The sequence below is a fragment of the Rissa tridactyla genome, chromosome 7 (assembly GCF_028500815.1).
Source record: "Rissa tridactyla isolate bRisTri1 chromosome 7, bRisTri1.patW.cur.20221130, whole genome shotgun sequence".
Classification (NCBI taxonomy): Eukaryota; Metazoa; Chordata; class Aves; order Charadriiformes; family Laridae; genus Rissa; species Rissa tridactyla.
The window spans coordinates 13,122,198-13,139,991 of record NC_071472.1 but is presented as its reverse complement, the minus strand read 5'-3'; the positions used below and the strand labels follow the sequence as shown (position 1 = coordinate 13,139,991).

The window sequence follows — 17,794 nt, the reverse complement described above, 5'->3', positions numbered from 1 at the left end:
GTGGCGGGCCCGCGTCTGTCCGCCGGCAGGGCTCCCTCCCCGCGGGCAGCGGGCCCGGCTTCTCCTCCCCGGCGCCGCTTCCCTCCTCCCCTCGCCGGCAGAGGAAGGAGGCGGCCGCCGGCCCTCCCCGACCGCGCATGCGGCTGTGCCGGGCCGGGGCAGCGCCGCCGCGCTCGGGGGTTGAAGTGTGGGTGTCCCTTCCCCCGTCCCCCTCCCCGGCGGGCCGCCGTCAGCGCCCCCGCAGATGGGCTTAGGCTGGAGCAGCGCGGAGGAGCGGCAGCCCCTCCTGCCGCCGCCGCCACAGCAGCAGCAGCAGCAACGGCGGCGGCCGGTGCCGGGGGGGCCGGCGGGGGGCCCGGTGGTGCCGGCGGCGGTGCCGGTGCGGCGTCTGACGCCGTTGTCGGGCCGCGTCTACGGGCGGCGGTGGCTGGTGCTGCTGCTCTTCTCGCTGCTGGGCTTTGCGCAGGGCCTGGTGTGGAACAGCTGGGGCCCCATCCAGAACTCGGCCCGCCTGGCCTTCGGCTTCAGCGGCTGGGACATCGCCCTGCTCGTCTTCTGGGGGCCCATCGGCTTCGCGCCCTGCTTCTTCTTCATGTGGCTCATGGACAAGAAGGGTGAGCGGGGCCGGGGGCGGCGGGGCCGGGGGGTCGGGACTCCCCGCCCCGCTCCTGCGGCTTCCCCCGGGCCAGGCGGGGACGCCGTAGCTGTGGCCGTAGCCGTGTCCCACCGAGGCCGCGGTGAGGGGCGGCGTGGTGGCCCCCAGGCCGGGGGAGGGGGTGCTGCCAGCCCCGGGCTGCCCGTTGTGCTCGGGGCTGGTGACCTCGGTCTTAAAAAGGGATGACTAATACTTTAAAGGCACTATGAGTGCTATTTTCAGTACACCGCTCAAACAAAGACACATCAAAGGCCGTTCACGAGGAAGGTGCTGAAGCTGTTCCTAAGAGCTAAGAGGAATTATGGCATCTTACGTGGCAGCTGAGGTGGGGGTCTGGAGATGTGCATCCCTCTGGCATTGCCATGCGGGTGTTTTGACCTGGAGATGGTCAGGTTTTCTGGTAATCGGCTGTAAAACAAACCCCCGTGTTGATGTTTGGATCAAGTAAAGCCCATGTTCAAGGCAGCCCCCGCGTCTTGAAAGAAATACTTAATTTTTAAAAGCGGACTGTACACAGAGCCAGCGGTTTGCTTTTAGTGGTGCTGGGGAGATGCAAAGATGGCACGTGTAAACCAGAAGTTGTGCTCCGGTGTTTCAGCAGATGAGCACGAGGGAGAGTTTCCCAATTTGCACTCAGGCCGTTGCATCTTGGTAGCAAACTTCTGAAAATGGTGTTTATCTTCAGAGTACTTCTCCAGGGCCTGTGCAGTCCGTCTGCAGTCGCCCTGGGGACCGCTCTGGTGAGGTTGAGGACCTCTGTTTGTGGATTTGAGATTTTTGGGCCTAAATCCACAGAAGTGTTTAGTGTTTTAATTCCTGTTTAAACAGGCCTCTAAACAGGAGATAGGAGCAACCGTACCCTTGTGGCTCCCGAAGTTAAGTGCTACTCATTCCATTTATTTAGGAATTAATAGCTCATTTGTGGGGAGGGAAGGGGGGAAAGTGAAGGCAGGCAGGGAGAAAAGTTGTAGCTGAGAAGGCTTGTGTCTCGAAATTGGAATTGCTTTTCCTAAAACCAAAGAGACATTGGGGGAATAAAACCCATTGGGCTGAAAATACGCTTTCCAAATGAGTCCATGGTGGCTGTACAGCCAGTCTCCTCTCAAGCAATGTAGGCTTAAGTCGACAATGTCTGTCTAGACTGGTGTATAATAGTGTTCTTAATTATCTTAAAACTAAAGTAAGTTATTTTGTTTCGTATAGTGAAGACAATGACTCTGCTCGTGGTATGAAGGAAATAAAGTTAAGCTTCAACCTGTGCTTGTAGAACCGAGTCTGCATTTTTATTTCTTCATTTTCTACAAATTTGATTCTGAGCAATGCAAAAAAAAACAAACCCCAAAACCTGGAAAAATTTTGAAGTATCTCATGGAAGAAGAAACATTAGTGTTTTGTTGTTTCTTTAATGTGATTAGTAACATAGTTGCTGGATTTTTTTGTTTCGCACATAGCTTGTTTTAGTGAGAATATGCATACAAGTGTTTTCCTCATTACCTTAACTGATTGCTTAGGTGTTTGGGTTTTTTTGTTTGTGGGTTTTTTTTTGTTTTTTTTTTTTTTAGATTTCCATGATCATTTGAGATACTGATACAAACTATCACTTTGCTCCTCCTTTGTTGCTTTCCTTGTTGAGAGAATTTCTGTCAGTAGCCTAAACAGAGCATCTCAGCTCCTTGGTGCTATGCATAAGGAGTACCTAGGGGCTCTGGAGCATGTTCTTTGCACAGCAGCAGATTTTGTGGGGGCCCTGTTGCGTTCCATGCTGTTTTCTAAGCCTGGATGATTCCCACAGAGAACGTGGTGCTGTTCGCTTTGGAAGTGGTGGTGCAGTCCTGCTGCTTGGTCTCTCATGGAGCAGAGACGAGAGCCACTGCTGGCCACCTCTCCCGTGGGGCACGTTTCCACCGGTGGCACGTTGTGGGGAGGTTTCTGCTCTTTGGAGTATGTGTGCTCCGGGAGGAGTGTGACTGCTACTTTGGAGCTGTAAAGTTGGTTGGGTGTGACTTTGCAAGGGCAGTATTTCGCTTGCTTAGGCGTACAAATGCTTGTTGCACCAAGTTCACTCTCTGTATCAAAAATATAGAGAAACGACACCATTTATTCTGCTGGCTTGTCATTGGAGTCATCTGTCATTGGAGTTAGCTAGTAAAGGAACTGTCAGGAAAAAAAATGTAATTGTGAAGTGTCAACATGTAAAACCTGGCATGTATCAGAAGTATGACACTGTAGATGATGCACGTCAGAATTTGAGGGGAGATTCTGCTTTTAGATAGTCCTATGCTTCACAGTCAGAGGTATAGCTAACTGATATTGTTACGTAGCTGCCTGCTGCCAGTTAAGTCTGATTTTGTGTTACAGTGCTTAAGATGAAGTCCAAAAAGTATTTGTCTTTTTGTTTTTTCAGTTTTTCATTGTAGTGTATAGTTTGAAACATAAATCTGTTTCCATACCAAACTTCTGTTGTATTACTTGTGTGCTTGTTTCTTATTTCAGTACTGCTTATAAGGGTTTGGTCACTTTTTTTTTTAACCTTTTAACTAATTAGAAGTTGAAAGATTGAATATTAAGCAATAGACATGTTAATAATGCTACCTGGAAGAAGCATTTATTGGTCTGCATGATTCAGTTCCATCACAGCTTCTCAGAGAAGTGTAGGGTCCTCTGAGAAGAGGGGACCACAGTGTTTATTTTCAGTTAAGAGGTACACTAAATAAGCTCCAAATGTTCTTCAGTTCCGTATAGAAGGGATCCAGGATGGAGAAATTACAAGGTTCTTGTTTTCTGACCTCAAAGGGTTTCTCGGCCTTTGTGGCCTCTTCCCTCCTGGCTTGCCGAGTGTGTCTCCTGCATTTTTGTGGAGGCCTGTTTGCAGTTGACCCAGGTAATGCGGTTGGAGAATGGGGGGAATATGTGGGCTGGGAAAGGTGTGTAGATGGTGTCACTGGGGAACATCTGTGGGAGATGCTACAGGCAACTGTATGCCTTCCCCCGAGGGCTCCGATGCCCCAGAACGGGTGTTGATGTCTGAAGCAGCATGATGAACAGTCTGGGTTGGCTAAGCCCACGTTCCTGTAGATCTATAGTGATTTCCTGGGTTTTTAAGAAGTTGAGAGTGAATTTTCATCAGGAGCGTAGTGATGGCCTTTAACAAGGCTGTATTTGTGAAAAAATCTTACTTGACGGTCTGCACAGACTCCGTAGGAATAGGCGATTTTTCGGAAGAGTGTTAACACTGTATTTTAAAGAGTCTTTGAGGCATTGGAGGAAGTCTGGATTTACCTGGTGTCTCTGTAAGGCAAGGCTCACGTGTCACAGCTGGCAGTTCTTCTCTGGGGAGCAAGCCCTGTTTCTGTCCCTGCCTTCCTGCTTCCTCTGGCTGCCTGGAGACTCCTGCCAGTGCGCTTTTCCTCGGGAGCCAGGGGGGCTTTCCACGCTCCTTGGCTGGGTGCTCTCATCGGCACAGTGGTGGCATCCGTAACCTTTCCTAGCTCTGTTCTGGGATGGTGCGTGTTGAAATTCAGGAATGATGTTTGCATGTGTCATTTTTGAATATGTGCCATTTTGAAGTAGGTTTGAAACCCTTTTCCATAAGCAGGATTACAGGTGTTCTCTTGGTTAGTTGGTTTCTTGGTGAAGAAAGGTCAAAAGACTGAGTGTGCCATGGAGCTACGTGTGTCTTGTCTGGTGTATTTTCTTTAGCAATAGTGTTAGAGAGTCCTTTTTTTAAATGATAATTACCTTTAGAGATTCAATAAGACTGAAATTAAATGGGAAATTACTTCATTGTGCAGTTGGATGGACCCTTGTTGTTTACATGATTAAAATTAGCTACAATTTGTCACATGATGCTTGAGTGTTTATGGATGTTTTGTGCCTTGAGTGTTTCATTTCCTGGGAAGGTAAATATAAGCATTCGGAACTGTTAGGGTGTTTATATATCTAACTCAAAATCGGAAGTTTACATACTTCTATGGATCTGGTTCCTCTTTTTTTATTAGTTAAGTTCGTAGTTACAAGGTGAGACCTAGAAGCAATATATGCTGTCAGTTTTCATTATGCTCCCATATAATCAAGAAGAGGCAATGAAGAATGAAATACTTTATGCTAATTTACATTAAACAAATTGAACAGAATGGAGATATTTTTCATTAATTTTTGAAATACAGTGAACAGATTTATACTGAGTTTGAAGAAATGTGACATATTACTTGTAAAAGTGAAATGTAATCTATTTCTTGGTCCTTTTTTATAAAATGGTATATAGTTACATGGGTTGCATAGACATTCTTAGTAACTTTATTTTGCTGAAATTAAATTTACATAGCATTGTTATCCTAGTGATTAAATTGTGAAGTAGAGAGAAAACTTCAATAATCAGATTTTGGGTTTTAATGGAGATTGGCTTGTCTATTGAAACCATGAATGTTTTTACTTGTATGAATAGTTATTCCTTTCCTGAATAGCAAACTCTTGATTTCATTGCTGTCTCTTAAATCATGCTTCTCAGTTTCCCTCTCGAAGACATTTGATAGTTCTTCTCTCTTCCACGTGGGAATTTTGAGGTTAAATCCTTTAATACAGCCTGACAAAATAGTCATGAATATTGAGTATGAGTACTAAATCAGGCCTTACTAATATAAAATGTCTTAATAACTGTTCTCTGTACAAAATAAACTACACATGATGGATAAAGAGACTTCTGCAGAGCAGCTTTTGTGTTTGAAGTTCCCAGATTGTCAGTGTGCTGCACGCATGGAAGCACTGATTTTGCTTTCGGGGAGCTTTGGACTCCTCTAACTCGCATCTAGGGTCACTTGGACAGAAGGGAGAAGACTTCAAGTGAACTTGTTCTCCCTCTAGATTTTCATCTAGGAAGTGTTTGTGAAAGGCCTTTCATTTTATTTTGAGAGATGTGAAGGTGGGTACGGAGAGCAAAAAGGGAAAAGTGTTGTTTTTCCTAAAGTCAGTAGAAACATGAATGGTCAAGTGAAGCCAACAGAGGGGGAAGACTTTCTTTCTCTTAGGTGTTTCCATTGCACTTGGCATCTCAGGGTCCTTGTCTGTCATTCAGGCTCTCAGGTAAATTGGAGCACATCACTAATAATTTAGAAAAATTACAGTAGGTCTAGTTGCTGATAGGTGTCACAGTTGGCATAGATGGACAGTCACAAGAACATGCTGAGTTTTTAATGGAAGTATTCATAATTCTGTTGTGTCCCAAGTGATCATAAACACATGGAGTTTTGGTTAACAGAAGGAAAAAAGTAGACAAATCGCGAGCTTTTAAAGTCTGAGAGTTTTTATCTTGTGGCAAAGAAACACATTTGCAGCTTCTCTTTGTCATGATCTCAGAATAAGACTTTTCTTATCTTAGATGAATGACTGCAAGATATGTAGCCAATACTTCAAAATGACCAATTCGATAATTCATGGGTCAAGTTCAAGCTTGAGCCTCAGCTAAAGATGCCTAGGATAAGACTTGGCATAAGGTTGTAAGACTTTAATAAGTTATATTAATTTGGTGAGATCAAGCTAAAAGGATTTACACGCTTCAACAATAGAAAAGGTTTATGCTTTTTCTTTTTTTTTTTTTTTGGTAGGTTAGTACAGCCTACAGGAAAGAAATACCCATGGGAAAATTTACAGGTATGAAAATGTGGGTAGAATGGCAAGGAGCCAGTGAGAAAGGAAAGTGTGATGTTTCTGGTGCTCGACTGAAATATGCTGGGATTACAGGGAGTATTCTCATCATAAACAACTGATTCTACTCAGTAGCGTTTATGTTAATGGCAAAGGTCTTGTTAACTCCAACAAGAGCAGCAGAAGGCTCGTTCGGATTTAATGAAAGCTAAATGTGAACTTAGAGCTTCAATTTAAAAAAGAAAAGGGGGGGGGGAGGAGAGAATGCTTTGACTCATATGAAGTAAAAACTGTATATATCTGGTGAGAAGGCAGGTGATTGATGCACTGCAGGCAAATGCAAAAGAAGTTTGAAGGAAAGTATCAGTTTTACCTCAGTCTGTTCTCTCCCATCTTGTGGACATCTTCTACTGCATGCTATGAACGATGCATATTTCATTGTCTTATAAGTGATACAGATCCACACCTATCAAATTCTGTGAAAGGGATTAATTTTCCTAAGCTAACAAATCTTGGGAGATGAGATGAAGCGTTGTTTTTCATGTGGAAAGATGAAAGAAGCAATTAGAGAGCTGAATATAGGTAAATCCCACTAGAGCAGATATTTGATCAGCTTGATTTTACAAAACTTATTTTGATGAGTTGCTGAGGTGTGTGTTTGCACAGACACTTTTCTGCACCATCAGAAGAAAAGATAATGGAAGACTGGACCGAACTTAGCTGTTGTTGTTTAATTTTATATACTGTAGCTGCATGAAAGTCCACAGAGCATTTGCGCAAGTGCTTGCAAAGTGAGGACTCATTAGAGAATTGATTGGCCCACCCTCACTGGAGTCAGGCATGCTGCAAAAGACCACTTGAGATACACAGAGTGATTAGCAACATAGAGTGGTTTAATTAGGATCTGATGAGTTGTATTAACTTGATGTGGCTATGATTCATCATAGCAATACTAGCTTGATTGTTAGCAGCACTTCCCATACCTCCTGATGGGCCAGGTCGGGTTGAAAGCATCAGTCATGGCTGTAGACAGATGTCCTCTTCTGGAGCTCTTTCTGTTAGATGGTGTCACCCCCAGTCTCTGCTTTGTACTGTGTTTCCACAGACGTTTATCTTTATATTACTGTCCTTTCTGCAACTCTCATGCTCTTTGCACTCTTAGCACACTTCTTTGCTGCTGGGGCAGTGGTGCTAGGACAGCTGTTTGAAATGCCACATACTGAACAATATCAGGAAACCGCACGCTGGATTTAAAACAACTTTGTCATGATGGAAAGTAAAATCCTAACATGATTGTGTAACTCACGTGAGAATAGCAATGTCTGTGTGAAGATAACGTTATCTTGAGGCTTTGGTGCATTGAGCGTGGGGTGTGTAACTTGCCGTACCTTGATGTTGACAAATTGACGGATGGGGAAATCATTTACCGGTGTAAAATACAATCCCATACTCTTATTATGCAGCTGTTAACACTAGCAGTATTAAAGCACTTAAGTGTCCTGGAACTGGGTCAGGACACAGCTCCAGCTCGGAAGATATTTTGTCAATATAAGCTTTTAGAAGTTGACTATGGAGAGTGTAATTCTAGCGCAGCTATGTACCATGTCTCCCCTGTTGTATGATCGTGTATTTTCACTACTCCTCATAACCCTCTCTTGACCCAAATTCTTCCTAATCTGACTGTTTCCTCTTCTCTATCTCCTGCCACACCTGTGTGTCTCCTTCCTGCTGTGCCCATGTTGTCCTCCAATTTCCCTCTGTCCTCCACTCGTCCTGCTTGTTGAGAAGTAGAAGAGGTTGGATGCAAGAAGCTGAGTGCTCAAAGGAGTGAGAGCAGATGACAGAAAAGCCCTTGGATAGGTGGGAAGAGATGGAGAGAAGGGGAGACAATGGGACAAGGTAGTGGGTGAAGCATTGAGGCACAGTTGCAGAAGCAAGATCTAGAGCTGGAGGGCAGGGAGTGGTGGGGTTGGGAGAGGTGGAGGAACGAGACGAGTAGGAGGCACAGGGAAAAGGACACTGAGAGTCTTCTCCAGCAAACAAGAGGCGATAGTAAACAGGACTTAGGTAGCTAGCAGCTGGTGGGTGCCTGCATCCCTCCTGGGCTGCCTGCACAGCACCACAGCCATGGATCAGCAAAACACAGCTTTTGTCAACTGGCTTGAGATGCACTTTTAAAACCAGGAGCTGGGAAGTCTCTTTGAATGCAATTGACCTTCTTGCCTTTTCTTATCTCCAGCAAGGTCCCAGTCTTCTGCCTCTGAACAGCGCCTGGCAGTGCCTCTCATCGGCCAGAGGGGGTATTTCGTTTGTCCTTCACCCTCCCCAGCCCCGAGACACCCCGGGCCACGGCCGCCTGCTCCCTGCGGGGCTCCCCGGACGCTGCCAACACAGACAGGGCAGCTGTTCCTTCTTGCATGTGTTTGGTGATGATGGATGTCTGGCCTCCTGATGGAGGCACCAGCGGGATGCTGGGGTGGATATGGCTACTGTGGCCTCACCCCTTCTGGAAGCCCTGGCAGAACAGGACAGAAAACACTAGAATACCATTATGTTTTCCACTGCCTTGCTGCATTTTAAAAATATTTAAATTTTGCTTATCTCCTTTCTTCTAGAAGTTTTTGACAGTGTGTCAGCCGTGCTACATAAAGGTAGCTGATGCTAACTTCTATAACAGAAATGGCAACAATAATTCCACTGTTATCAAAGTCCCTTGGGCTCTCTCATAGATTTTTATTATTGAAGTAGTAAAGTACTTTGGAAAGTTGTAATGCATTCGTTTTGCTAGCTGTGTGTTTATACTGTATTTATAATTTCTAGCTATTAGTTTATAATTCCTTTAAAGAGAAAAAAGAGTAGGCTTCAACCTGTAAAAGCAGAATCTTCTTTTAAAGAAAACCGAGTCTGTTTCCTTTAAAGAATTAATATGATATTGTTTATTTTTCCTAGCAGAAGAAAGTAAGTACAAACAAAGAAAGAACATTTTCATTTGATAATGCTGAACTAACCCAGCTTTACTGATTTCTAAATTCCAATCACAGTATTACCATTGCACAAACAAAACAAATTTTATTCATTATTTTTGGCCGATGTTGGGTTTAGGTGTTAGTTTCATGTTATGTTTTAGGAGTGAAAAACAAACCTGAAGTGAATGCAGAAATGAGGTTCATTACTTGTTAATAAAGTTTGGATATTTTCTGCATTGCCGCTTTCTACCTTTTTCTCTTTTTTTTTTTTTTTTTTTTTTTTTTTCTGGTGTGAAATGCCCTGCTTATGGGAAAGGAGCCATGTAAAATGGGTATTTGCTTGCCTTTCCCGAGCAGAAGTAGATAGTTCATAATGCAGGTCCTAAAATAGTGGTCTCTGTTGTGAAAATTTATAGTTTGACATTGCAAACAAAAATATTTGGTTTAAAACCACCCAAAAAACCAAAATCAGTGCTGAGATAAGCAGAAGTAAATTGAAGAAACATAATGCTTCAGTAATTCTCTGTTAGAATATTTTGCAAATTTTCTTGGAGAATTTCGTGGAATTTCTCAAAGTTGGAAGGGACCTCTAGAGATCATCTAGTCCAACTCCCCTGCTAAAGCAGGATTGCCCAGAGCACATCACTCAGGACTGCATCCAGGCAGGTCTTGAAAACCTCCAGAGAAGGGGACTCCACAACCTCCCTGGGCAGCCTGTTCCAGTGCTCTGTCACCCTCACCGTAAAGAAGTTTTTTTCTCATATTTGGTTGGAACTTCCTATGTTCCAGCTTGTGCCCATTACCCCTCGTCCTGTTACGTTGTTTGAGTTCTCCCAGTGGCAACTCAGTTTAGCCTCAGCTGAGCAGACCAAAAACCTTGCCAGTACAAGTTTCTTTAAGAATTTTGTTAGTTATAATCCTGGGGCAAGGGAAATTGTGGCTTGCTCTGGTTTTCTCTCAGTGGTGACGTTCAGAGCTATTCCATCACTTCCTGCCATAATTCTGCTTTTTAATGCTTCTCACGTGCCTGTGCTATTGTGGCTCTGTAGCCGTGCTGTAACTATAATTATGCTGCAGAAGCTTGTGATCAGTGCTCCAACTTCCTCAAAAGCTACAAATTAAGCTTTCTCATGCAGATTCGTAGGAGAGAGGATTTTTAGATTTTTTTCCTCTTTTTAAAGCTGGAGATGCGTGTGACTCAGCCTGAGGGAATGATGTGTTTTGAAAGTGAGAGGTCTTCCGCTTTTTGCAAAGTCTGCCGGTGTTTTTCTGGAATACAAGACATCACATACAACTGCATTTAGAAACTTTCTGGTTTATTTGGTTGTTTTTGATGAATGCATTCCTTTTGAATATTTGAGAAAGGTGGAGTTGTTATATTTTAATTGATTAATCATGTGAACCTAAAGAGTTGATCAGGAGCCTTAAAAAATGTAGTGGGTTTAGGACCCGTTACAGTGCCGCAAAGGGTGTCTTTTAGGATCAGCTATGTACCCTCAATAGTGCCTGATGCGTTTTAATGTTAAAGTAGCATTGAAACGGTTCACAGAGAGGAAAACTGAAAGCTCAGTCCAGTGACCTTTCCTCCAAGTCACAAGACCCACATGGATATTACGTCAGTGGGACTGTTAAGGCTCTCTTTTACCTCAACTCACAGCAGGGATATTAAAAAGGAGAAACTTTGCACTTAGTGTCCCGCTTAGCAGATGCACTAGGCAGTATTTAGGGCGGTTGCCAATCTTGCTGCATGGCTGCTTCTTGATGCTCTGTTGTGGCAAAGCAAAATGCCTCTGTATTTCTTAAAATGAAGAATTTCATGCACTGTTGGGCAGTGCGGGCACGTACCACTAAGGTAATGACAGAACATCTTCCCTGATAGATATGTACAAGAGAGATTGTTTTTCCTCTCTGTCACCACAGGTAAGGATCTGTAGTTAGTTGTGTGGTAATTAAGCCTGCTGTGCAATCGGGAGTCCTTGAAATGAGTGGGAAGAAAAAGCTTCCCTCCCCCTGGTTTGGGCTGTCGGTGTTCGTCCAGGAATACAACAGCGAGAACTAGAGTGAAGTCTTGTTGCCTTGTACTCGTTGTCTCTCAACTTTTTAATAAGCATCCATAATTTAGCTTCCAAATTAATGAAGAGGTTTAGTCCCTGACTGCATTATTAGCTGTTTTTGTCAGTTGCTCTGTATCTTTGTATGTATATACTAGCACATGCATGTCCTGGTACATAGTTTTTCAGTTTATCAAATGGCAAAGATGGACTTAATTATTCACTGATATCTTCCTGTTTCAGTAAATATTGGAGTTGAGAGTAGAAAGCAGGTACCTGAGTTGAAGGAAGAAAGAACAACTCTTACAAATATTTGTATATTAATTTCACAGATTTAGTAAGCACTCAAATGGCTCATTTTCATTTTTATTTTTTTTTATTGTATCCCAGCACTGCACTGAACCCCAGGTGAGGAGAAGACCTGATTTACTAGCCTTTTTAATACTAATGGTGAGACTGGCTGCTGTTTCCTTGTGCCTATGGCCTGAATAAACAAGGCAGAGGGGGGAAAAGAAAGGGAAAAGTGGAGCAGAAGATAAATGGCTTGCCCAATTTCATAAGGCATGTTGAGAGATGCAGGTCCCACTGCCCCAGGGCAGTGCTCTCTTCTCTCGGAGGCGCTCTGCAAGGATTAATAGAGGTTCATCACACTTGGATTAGTTGCAGATAAAATGGATGCTCTCTGCAGTAAAAAGTAATATCAATAAACAGCTAAAATAATTGGTCTCCTTTGAAGTTAAAAAACATGGTATTAAAGAATAGGAGATATTTTAGTAAAGAGTGTAAAACTGATTCTAAAAATCAGCATTTTCATCTGCAGGCAAATACCATTCAACTCAGTGCTTTGTTTATCTGTTCAGGCAAAATGTCAGTCTCTGGACTGATAAATAGAATTTACAACACTGGTAGGAGTTTGCAGTGCAGATTTTTAATCGGCATCTTTTGCCATTTGTTTTTCCATTGTTGATGTTAAACTGTTAGGGTGCTTCAAAATCCTTAGCTCACATATGGAAAGGAAACTTCAATACTTGTAAACTACCTTTTCATATATCCAAAAGCTCAGACTAAGCCTGTTCAGTTCTTAAAATCAAGACCATGTTATTTACAATACCAAACTTCTGAACTGCTGCACAAACTCTGAAATACTTTGTATTTCCAGCTGCAGTCTGCCACCAACTGTGATTATATCCATGTTCGTGGGGCTAACTCTGTAAGACACCATGGAGGAACCTGGGTCATTAAATTTGTAACAACTAAGTTTAGAGGAATAGAGTTGGAGAATTAAGCTGTACGTTCCTTGACATCTTTTTAGAGATTATGTGCTTGCCTGATATACTGCGATAATGTTAAAACAGGATGGGTCCACTGATCGTATTCTCTTGACCTAACTGATGCAAACGAGACAAAAGCACACTGCATCCTCCTGATGTGGTTGTGATAGCTTGTTCTTCCTTCTAACAGATGCAGTCAAATTCTTGTATCTAGAGTAAATGGAAAAATAATGATTTTAATATGCTTTAATGAATGTTAAGGAAAAACAAACAAAACAAAACCAAAAAAACCCAACCCAACCAAAAAACCTGTAAAGCAAGAAGAGTATTTACAATACAAACCAGAAGTGAGCAGAGCAGTCAGAGTGTGAATACGTTAAGTATTTTGGTTCACTCACAATCAGGATGCACGTACAGAAAGACGCAGCAGCTCAGGAATTGTGGGGTGGTTGTGTGATTGTCATTATAATTCTCAATTGCAGCTTTGCTTCTCACAATTACGTCCTAGCAGCTTCTATATCTGTTTTAGTTGTTACACATCTTCGGTCATTTCCCCTGAGGTGACTGTCTTCTCTCCAAAACACTTGGCTAGCTAAATTTTTTGCTTTGAGTCTCTTCATTATATTGGGATTTTTTTACAAGATTCTTAACTAACCTCATAAATCACAAGTGATGCTGTTATTATAAAGACTCACATGATGATGTTTCTGCAGAGAAAGGATGTTTTTCATCTGAGAGTTAAACTGAAAAAAGGACCAGTGGGGATGAGTGTGTTGGCTGCCATATTTTCAGTTTTGCACGCAGTCTTGCTGTGTCGGCCCAACAAGTGCTAGCAGCAGAAATAACTTTATCTCTGGGTTAGATCTGGTCCCTGGCACTGCTCGCTCTTCTTCATTTGGCAGGGACTTCCCTGTGGGTTCCCCTGCATCGCTGGTGATGATGCTTCTGGGTTATTGGCTCTTCTGAATTTCTGACCTTGATTAGAAAGTGTATATCAAACCGCAGGAACTGTTTCAGTTGAAGGTGCTGCGTTTGTACCTACGAAGATTGTTTCCTTGAATTTAATTTTTGCAATAAATTAATTTATATGAAATTTCTAACTCCTGATAGCCTGGATGTTAACTGGGCAACTGTTGCTGCCTGATTCTGTTACAACAGCTGTAAGAAATTATAGAGAGAAATGTACCTCCTACATCTAGAATTCAAGAGATTTCTAGTACATATTTTGTCTGGGGATCCCAATCTGCCTACTGTTGATGTCAGATGGAAATTGGAGCACACTGTCTAGTGGAATCTGCTCTTGCTGTGCAGTCCTCCACTGGAAGGATCCATACAGGAAAAGGTCTACTTTTTGTATCCTAGACAAGACTGGGGGTTAGGGGGGACAACACAAATGTAGTTTGGGGTCTAATTTATTTCAAACAACTCCTGTATGATAGAGCTTGGCTCTTACTATTAGAGCTTGATTCTTACTACTTGATACCAGAAGGATGCTGTGACCTGTCTTGCAGAATGCTTAAATGAGGTCACTGGGAGTTTGCTTTATTTTCAATCAGGGGAAAAAAAAAAAAAAGTCCTAAACCTTTTTAGGTGAAATTTGGATGCTACTTTGGTAGTGCCACATAGAGCCAGGGGAACAGATGGAAACAATTGGCTTCAGTTTGTTTAAAAATACGGGATTAAAATACATTTTAAAATGCTTACGAAAGACGGGAAGATAATAGAAGCATCAGCATCATGTATGTTGTGCTTAATGGCACCCCATGACGTCTTGGCCATCAAACTAGGAGTAATTTTTGATTAGTCACATATGAGATGGTAGTTGTTCTCTCTTGCGTGGGGTCTTTGTTGGTTCCGAGTGTAGTTGATGCTATTCTTGATAACGTATTTATTTTCCATTGAGTTTCCAAACACAATTTATGCTCCTCTGCAATCAAGTGCTTTTGTGGAATCCAAGGCAGGCCCGATACGCTGATTTTTCGAGTTTGTTCCATGTGTTAGCGGAAAGATTGGGAGCACATCTTAGCTATGAAGTCTTTTTACATCAGTGAAAAGGATGAGAATTGTATTGCTTGATGCGAGGATGTTTCTTCTGAAAGAGGATTGCTGCTTATCGTCCTTAATGACAGCAGTCAATTCAGCAAAGTGCAGGCACAACAGAAGTTTTATTCATTGTGTGTAGTAGAAAGGTAGCAATTTTTTTTTTTGGCATTTTAATCATGACAAGGATAACTGATCTTGTGAGAGTAAATGGCACAGCTATTAGTATAATTTTGCTTGAATTACATTTAAAATACAAAGATTTCTGGAGCAGTAGATAATGATGAAGTAGGGACTCTGTGGAGAGCTTTCAGGATTCCCTGATAAAGTGAGATGTTTAAACAAGCTTTTGTTTTATTATGGCTAAGTGTAAAGGCACACATTAAGGAGGAAGAGAAACAGACCTTTGCTATAAAATGCACAATTGGTATCCAGCAAAGAAAAATCCATTTTAAAAAGGATGATTAAACAGTAAGGAGGGTATTCAGACAAGACAAAAACAATTCTAGAACTAAAGAAAAACTGTAAAAGACTTGGAGGTCAGTGCTTTCCTTTCTGAAACCGAAGGTAAAGGCTGTTTGTTATACATTAACTTCATAGAAGAAAAAATGCAAGATCCTGCACTTCATTTTGTCAGGAAAGGCAGGCAAAGCAAGAATTTGTTTGACAAGTGAATTTACTTTAAATTGAAAGGAAAAGCTCAATTTAACAGTGAATTGTTGGAATGGCTGTTGAAATTGAGTTTTTCATTTCCTGATGTGTCTGCATCAAGGGAGCATTTTTAAAACTTTTTATTTAGCTAGATATGCTTTAGTCAAAATAGTAGTAGAGTCATTAAGCAAATTAAAATGCTCTCATTTCAGTGTCAGAAGGGACCGTTCTTGCTTCCAGCCTGGTCTTTAAAAAGTGTGAAAATGTGCAGCAGGCTGATGTCACTTGCTTCTAATTAGAGCCTTGTCGTATCCTGTATTTGTGAGGACTGATTTTAGTATCTGCAGCTGAGGGAAGGAAAACCCTCAAATGCTAATGCATCCGAGCGCCGGATGCGTGAGCTGTGCGAGGGAAACCCACTGCTGCCGTGCCAGGCAGGGGCTGAATCCGGCAGCCTCTCCCCTGGCCAAACGTCCATTCATCTTAGCAGAAAGGTGAAAAGTGACTGTTCTGCGTGTCCAACTGGAATTTTGCCCCTAGGAAAATTCCTCCTTCATCAGGAGGCTGGGGAAAACCCAAACCCAAACAGTGTCTGCCATTTGTGTGATGCTCTGAAGTAGAGGTGTCTGTGGCAGTGGCTGGGGAGCCGGGATGCGGCCAAACACCGGCCTGAGCCAGGGGATGCACAGGGCGTTTGCTGCCACTAGACAGCAGAAGTAGAAACTTCCACTTCTGAGCGTGCAGGCAATTTTGCCTTGAAGTGTGTTTTGTGTAAGGGTTTGTTTTTTACAAACAAACGTGTTTTTTGTTTTTTACAAACAAACGTTCTCAGTTACGTGTTTTATGATGTTTTATTGTAATGGGTGACTTACGGGCGAGAGAAGGAACGGTCATACTTCTCAAAAGCTTACAAAAGCATTAAGCGGTTGTTGATCATGTTCTCTTTCTGAATAACAAACTGATAATGTGTAAATAGTTGGAATGAGGAGTTCATTGTAGCTGTACAGCATCCTTTACTAAGTTTCTTATTAAACTGGGCATACTAAATCACTTAACTGGGTTACAAGTCAGTAATGCAGTGTGTGGAGGGCGGGGGGAAGAATTTTCTTTTCATGTACTTTAAAAAGTATCTTGAAAGTAAGGCGTGCTGGCAGAGTTGGGGGGGTTAGCAACACCTACGTATTGGATGCCGTCGCCTGACATTGTTGTGAGGGAGCTGAAGAGCAGCTGGGTGCCACTGGTGGCTGCTGCCTCCGACTCCGGTGCGAGACCACGTCATGGTGTGTTGGGTTTTGCCCATTTTCTGTGTTGGGCTGCGGGTGATGGCGGGGCCTGGGTTCATCCTGCCATGTGTGTTGCTGCAGCAGCTGCTTTCCCAGAAAGAAAGCTTGTGGGCTAGCTAGAAACGTCCCACCGGTCAGCATATCATCGAATGGTTTGGGTTGGAAAGGATCTTAAAGATCATCTAGTTCCAACCCCCTGCCATGGGCACAGGTAAACATCAAGGTTTGCTAGTACAACATGGTCTTGGCAGGACTGAAAGTCTGTGTTTTGCAGGGGAGTTAAGAGGATTGTGGGTTGAGAGTTTGTGTTAAATCTGTAATAGCAGCAGGAGTTTGGGGGTAGTTGTTTTAAAGAGAAATAAAAACCAGCAAATGCAGCGTGGGCTGCTGAAGTTGTAAAGCAGAGTGTCTTGTTAGCCGCAGGAGGGTTAAACAGTTGAACAATATCGACTGTTTCACTCATAAATGATAATTAATGTGTCTTTTTATTACTGACTCAATTTCTGCTGCTAGCTTGGACTTTTCTGTTACTGCCAATGACGTTTGGCCATTCTGACCATGGCCATGCTTTGCTCAGCAGCCAGTGCAACCTGCGGGGCCCAAAGCCTCCGCCAAGAGGTTTTGCAACGGCAACAAGAAAGGCTGCGAAGAGCGGAAAACTTCCTCCATTGGCAGAAAATCCCTTTTAGGAAGCTTCTTCCCTTTCCGTCCATGTGTCAGAACCCTTTGGTAGAAGGGGATTGGAAACTGGATGATGGATTTTAATTTGTAACACACACCCCCACACCCCCACACCCCGGTTACTGGTTGCGTTTATAGGGTAAAATTAATGAACTTAATTTTACACCTACTCGAAACCTTGTTTGTGTGAATTACTTACATCTTTTGAGATAGAGAAATAATTTCTTGGAGGGCTCACAGGCTTTTTTTCAGACTTGGTTGGTTACTTTGGTTTGTTGTCCCCATGATGCATGCTGCGATCTGAAACACTCTGGTGTGCACTTTTTAGAGTGATACAAGATGCCCAATTCAGATTAAGGACCACTGCAACGTTCAAAGCAAAAATACTGAAAGAACTATAAAAATATATTAAAGGCCAATTTCTAACAAAGATGAAAAAGAGGATGGATTCAGAGAGTTAAAATGTAAAGCAAAATTGAAGGGGAAGGTGCATAGAGGGTAGAAACATATCATGTAATTAGCAATGAAAATATCTAACATGTTGCTTGTCTGTGAG

At 42.8% G+C, this 17,794-nt stretch overlaps 2 protein-coding genes across 2 annotated transcripts in view; one reads left to right on the top strand and one right to left on the bottom strand.

Moving 5' to 3' along the window:
• HSPBAP1 (HSPB1 associated protein 1) overlaps positions 1 to 139 on the bottom strand; it is a 38,960-nt gene extending 38,821 nt beyond the window's left edge. The window contains exon 1 of the mRNA XM_054208020.1: positions 76 to 139. Within this exon, the coding sequence (XP_054063995.1) occupies positions 76 to 139 (64 nt within the window). The remainder of the gene's footprint in view (positions 1 to 75) is intronic.
• Positions 101 to 17,794, top strand: part of SLC49A4 (solute carrier family 49 member 4) — a 72,121-nt gene continuing 54,427 nt past the window's right edge. The window contains exon 1 of the mRNA XM_054208021.1: positions 101 to 614. Coding sequence (XP_054063996.1) covers positions 245 to 614 — 370 coding nt within the window. The 5' untranslated portion in view covers positions 101 to 244. The remainder of the gene's footprint in view (positions 615 to 17,794) is intronic.